General features: G+C 33.7%; 1 protein-coding gene across 1 annotated transcript in view; it reads left to right on the forward strand.

Annotated features, from left to right (window-relative positions):
• The window catches only part of LOC121739841 (START domain-containing protein 10-like), a 52,845-nt gene extending 51,865 nt beyond the window's left edge, over positions 1-980 (forward strand). Inside the window, exon 6 of the mRNA XM_042132428.1 lies at positions 332-980. Coding sequence (XP_041988362.1) covers positions 332-694 — 363 coding nt within the window. The 3' untranslated portion in view covers positions 695-980. The remainder of the gene's footprint in view (positions 1-331) is intronic.
• The last annotated feature ends 5,417 nt before the right edge of the window (positions 981-6,397 follow it).

Raw genomic sequence — 6,397 nt, forward strand, 5'->3', positions numbered from 1 at the left:
TTTCAATTGTACCGAAATCCGTGTTTAAGTACCTCAGTCTCGAATTCCCGTTCAAACTTTTTCGATCAGAATTGTTTCAAAGTAAATCGTTCACGAAAATATTCCTAATTCCGATTCGCAATTGATGGAAGGTAATGTTTCGAATGCCACGTTTATTCTGCGATTTTAATCAAAGAGGCCAAGTTCTTAAACTAATTCCAAAGCGTTTAATATCATGCAAATAATTAATATACTCAAAATTCTAACAATAAAATAATGTTTATATTATGCAAATTATTGTTGCCAATAAATTCGAAATTCGAATATAGATTAATTTACTTTTTCTTTTTAGTGCGTCGACCCCGATGCCCCGCCGCCACCCGCGGAACCGAAGCCAAACACGTCAAAATCAAAAATATCCTTCCACCATGAAAAGGAACCTGAAAACCACAGCGTAGAAGACCTCGGAGATATTTCGTCGGAATTCAGCGTAGAGGTAGAAGAATTAGCCGATCTAAACATCGATCCAGCTAAGAAGAAAGGTAAATTTTATAGGCTGGTGAAATCCATGAAGAATCGGCGGAAAAGTGTGCAGGTAGCTAAAAGCGCTGATAACCTAGATCTAGACGGTAAAGCAGTCGAGACTAAACCGGAACGAAAGAGATCGTTTAAGTTTCACAGAAGATTTAGCCTCAGTAGAGGAAGAGAAGATTAAATTGTATGTAATATAATAGTTTGTTTGATTCGCTATTGTCTAGTGTCTACAGGTGGAAGAGTTTGGTCTGTTTCGGTGTATACCTCTATGTAGATTATCATAACTTTTGGTACTATAATCCAATTTGAAATCGTAGCTAAGGCTAAAAACGTTTTATAAAAACCGATTGTTGTTTAGATTTCGTTAAGTTTATGTGCTGAGTGGGTGCGATCGTGTGGAATATTTTGACGATAATGATGTACTAAATGTTGATGCTCAAAAGGGCGTAGTGATAGTAAGGTTATATTAAAATACATTTTAATCTAACATATATCGAAGAATTACTGTGAAATCAAGAATAGTAGTTGTTTATCTGACAGGTTTGACAGAGTCGGTGTACCACTTTTTGACCTAATTTGAAATAAGTTTTAAAAGTGGTACACAGGACCCTATCAGCTGTAATTTCAATCTAAATAATATTTTAATACTCAAAAAATTTAAGTAAAGTTTACAGGTAGTTCTACCGTAGACATTTTCAAATCAAATCTAAACCTTAGGTCTCAAATTAAGACATTTACTTAACTTGTATTGTTTTCAGTAAATTATATGATTACAATAACTTATGTTTGCGTTTTATTAATGAAAGCTAAAAAATAAATTTTAGAAAACATCTGAATAGTATTAATATTCAATATTCGCGAATGATTTTTGTAACCTTCACAACCCTACGACTGAATTGACAATATATCCGTACAAACATATCGAGTTTTTTCTTATCTAGTCATAGTTTGGGGATAAATACATTTTGTGATAAACTGATTACATGGTATCAACTATCAGGAGATTGTATGAATTGCACTTAGTGATACAGGTCATCAGTAATCTCTAAGTAACTTTTAAAGCTCACTTACAACCAAAAAGCTTTATATTCATTTCTTATATTCGAAAAATTACGGCATTGTAGTAACTCTGCTAGGTATGTTTATTTATTATTATACCTATTATATATATGTTTGGTTATTATTATACCTATAAATTCTCTCACATTAAAAAACTATTAAAGTAGGTTATAAGTGTATCAGGCATTAACAAAAAGTGTTGCAATTGGAAAATTCTCGCGAATCTATTGTGATTCGCGACAAACGTTTTTTACTCTCGTCTAAATAATGTAGTGCTACATGAAAAGATTAACAATGTAATGATAGGGTTTTTTGCGCATCCAACTTGTTCCGTATTAGTTCAAGGTTTGTTCGTTTATTGGATTTCAAAAATTGTCCGTAGCCACAGTCCGTAATAGCAGACTATGAATAAAAAAAAATAAGTTGTAAAACTATAGTAAGGTATAATATTTATCAAGTACGACATCAGACTTTGTCCAAACTTTGTTCAATTCCTGGAGTAATAAATCAACTGTCTTTGATCATAATACTAATAAATAATAACTTTAATATCTTTGATAAGGAAGACAACGATAAGAATATTAAAGGTACCTACTTGAAGGTACAACAATAAAGGTACTTCGGCGTTCCATTAGAAAATGATGTAACCATTTATAAAAAAAAAAACTTCTTTACTAAAACGTAAAGCTCTCAAAGTCACGACTAATAAATAAATCAACCTTAATGATATCTCTTCGTCTTGTTAAAAATCGTATAGGCTCGAAAAACATAATTCAATTTTGTACAGTCTGATTCAAAAATGCACATTTTGGCTTAATTAAGTGTTTACTTTGTTTTGTGTTTGAACTTCTCTTCTACCTATTACAAGGTACAAAAACATTTTTCAAGAAGCTTTGATACGTTTACTATGTGCCTTTGTCTTTCTTAGCATATAATCATTTACTCTAATATTATGCCTGTAACATGTTTAAAAGTGTGGTTAAACTGTTCTCAATAAGCATTATTTAGTCTTATATTCCAAAATATTTATTGTCAAAGAACACAATATATCGGTGGTAGAAGTTAGAACCGATTTAACTCGCTCGAGACATTCATTTTTGCACCTTACAACAAAATTGGGATTTTCTTCTGAACTAAGCTCTTACTAAATCATGACCTCTCTTTACCTCCAGTAAAGGAAATAGTTAATTGAAATTTAAAAAAAACAACAACCAGAATAAACCAGAATAAAAGTAAAGTAGTATTGTTGTCATTAGATGTAAATTGTTTTGTATGTATGGCTAGGTCACGTTATGCTTTTAAATAATGTAGATTTTAGGTAGCACAGCCTGTAAGGAAGGTAAAAACTATATTTATTTAATAGATAACTGTTATGAATTATTATCAGCCTTATAAAAATTCAAATAATTCGCTCTCTTTTTGATGGAGGTTTAAAATTGCACATACATAATAATACACGTTTTTTTGCTAGAGCGGCACTGCGCTACGCAACAAAGCTCGAAGTTCTTGATCGTGTGTCTTATCGTTAAGTAAACAAAGTTCAATTCTGAACCGCTACGAGTATATTTAATATGCAGTGCTGTATCGCATAACGTTGCATCTGGGAGTGACTGGTCGCTAAAGTTTGTTTTGCAATAAGAAATAATTGTTTTCAAAATCTAGTGTCTCAACGACGCCTCTCTATTTAAGTATATTGGCTGTTATGGTAATATGGGATTGTATAGATAGAATTATAATGTAAGTAGATGTTGTTGCTTGGTTATGTTAAGATTGTGTGTCTTTATAGTTATTAAGGTGTTTATATTATTATTTCAATATATATTATACATTCGATACAATACGAGTACTTAAATTATTGTTATGTGTACCTTAAAGTAAAAATATGTTGAAGTACATCAATGATGAAATACTCAAACCAGATATGTTACTACCGCGCGCGTTGTGAAGCTTCAAATACGACCCAATTGGGCCGTCTGTTATTTAGTCTGCATCGAGCGCAGTCACGAACGTGCCGCGTCTTGTCTTACCTAAATAAATTGAAAATGACGTCGTGCGTGTTTCGAAAATGTACCAACTATGACTCGAAAGTAAACAAAACACATGGAATCTCTTACCACATGTCTTGATTGCAATAAATACCTCGATTATTTACATTTTCAATTATTTTTTCGAACAATCTGGAAAAAATCGAATTTTCCTCATAGCTCAGGCGAAGAAAGAGACAGCGATACGATTCGACGTTAAAAAATAGAACTGTCTCTTTTATGTAAATGGTTTTTCGTATCTTTTGTTTCACTTATCTGTCAAATTTGTCAATGTCTGCAATTTTGAATTTGAAAATTGTTCGGAAGAGATTTAAGCCGGAAAATAGTATGGACGTAACATATCTGTATAAGTAGAATATCATTGAAGTACATAGTGTTTACGCATAAAATCGATTAATATAATTATAGTCAAAGCTATGAGACGTGAAATATGATGTACGTTTTGACTTTTGTATGCCAATATCGATTTTTATTGCTTGTCTCATGGGTCTGATTATAAGGTATACTTAAAATCAGAAATAAGCGCAACAAATAATGTTAGATCTCTACTTTATCATAATAGTATATTATTATGCTCTATATCTATTAGGAGTTGGAAATGAGAGGGACTCTAGCTTCTCTTTTTCTTATAGGCCGCGCACAATTTTAAGATCATATTACAGCAAAAATGGAAAGGGAAGGTCTCTTTGGTGAGGTGAGGATAGAGCGGGGAGGGTGCGCGTGCACGTTTGTTATTGGCTAATGAGGGTTGTCGATATATCATTTGTCACGGGGCTGTTAGCGGTAGGGTATTTCGTGTCAAATGTCATGTCAGACAGACATATGACAGCTATATCGTGATACGTGGAAGCTATTTCGTGACGTATGGGCTATGGCAGCTGTTTGACACGATAGACCCTATAGCTATATAGCGCCAAACATCCCTCATTGCGATAAGACACGTTATTACTTATTAGATGCACGTGCGCATATTGCTACCTCCAGTTTTGTCGAGCAACCTTAGATACGTGTGCGACCTATAAATACTTGTATTAAAATGTATTGTATCACAGTACTAAAATATCTTCTTGTACTGCTGTAGGTTACTATAATATTATTATAGCTACATGTAAACTTCAATATCATATTATGTTTTTATAAAAGTTTTCTATACGTTTAACTACATACATTTCTCTTAGATATCGAATTCAATAAATTATCTACCTGCTCTTAACATTATAACATATCTGTTATACATTACGGATAGAGAATTAATGATGTTATTAGAGACTTGGAATTGTAATGTTGAATGTTCAATTTGTTGATGACATTAGCGTACAAATATATTATGCAGCATTTGAGGTAGCATTTTATTTTGACCTGTTTTAACCTTATAAGCTGCTCCTGGTTCCATTTTGTATTTATTTATATATGTACAATAGCTTTATAAAATGATAATGCCTGATGATTTTTCAGCTCTCCTATAGGCTAGAGTCTAGTTTATACCCATGAAAGTGCTGCAATTTGCAAAACAAACCTCTGTAACGAAAAAAAAATCTAGTATCTAGCCACATTTTGATGGAGGTTGCAGTGAAAAATTAAAACAACTTGCCTGAAATGGTGTTTACAAATATTTGACAAGTCGAATTTATACAGTTGTTCGTAAATGTAAAAGATGCTGGATTTGCAGCTTTGTTTCGCTGGTTATCCTTTTTCTAGGTTTTATTTTTATTTTAATGTAATACACAGTAATACCTACGTGAAGAGTTAACTAAGGTTGGTACTACCTGCTACAAAATAGTATGTCCGCATCCGCCTATGCATAGATTTCTCTGATATTACCTACATTAATGAGATAATAAATTAAAATACCTATCATAATAATAATAAAGTAATTGGTGCTGCTCACGTTGCACACTCGAGTCCTGTGCAAACTTCCACTAATGTCACAAATGAACAAACTAAACACACCTTGCTCTGCTTTATCCTTGAGGGCGTGACCGCACTGCAAATTTTAACCGCGCGGATATTATTCGCATGAATTAATTCATATAATTTTTCAATCTGCAGTGCGGACACTCTTAAAAGATTCAATGAGCTATAGAATTATATTTATACGTGGGAGAGCCATGCTTCGGCACGAATGGGCCAGCTCGACCGGAGAAATACCACGTTCTCACAGAAAACCGGCGTGAAACAGCGCTTGCGCTGTATTTCGGCGAGTGAGTGAGTTTACCGGAGGCCCAATCCCCTACCCTATTCCCTTCCCTATCCTCCCCTATTCCCTTCCCATCCCTACCCTCTCCTGTTCCCTTCCCTACCCTCCCCTATTACCCTATTCCCTCTTAAAAGACCGGCAACGCACCTGTAGCTCTTCTGATGCTGCGAGTGTCCATGGGCGACGGAAGTTGCTTTCCATCAGGTGACCCGTTTGCTCGTTTGCACCCTTATCACATTAAAAAAAAAAGAATTGCGTGAAAATATCCACGCGGTTAAAATTCGTGTGTGCGGACAGGCCCAAAAAATGGAACACAAGCGGAAGACACAATATTAATAATACCTTGCGAATTGTCAATCCAAAATTTGGGTTCGCCGTATTTTTACAAAAAACTTAAAAAATAATTATTTTGGGTATTAATTATAATATTGTTTTTATTTGTATTTTATTGTTTTTGTAACATTTATACAAAATACAAGAGACCGTATCAAAATCTTTTCGTCGTTAGTAATATCATGACGTCGTCATTATTCAAATCAGTGGACAGTGGATTACAAAGGATTCTGGCGTAAATCTAATGCTG

This window comes from Aricia agestis, chromosome 2, assembly GCF_905147365.1.
Source record: "Aricia agestis chromosome 2, ilAriAges1.1, whole genome shotgun sequence".
Taxonomy (NCBI): domain Eukaryota; kingdom Metazoa; phylum Arthropoda; class Insecta; order Lepidoptera; family Lycaenidae; genus Aricia; species Aricia agestis.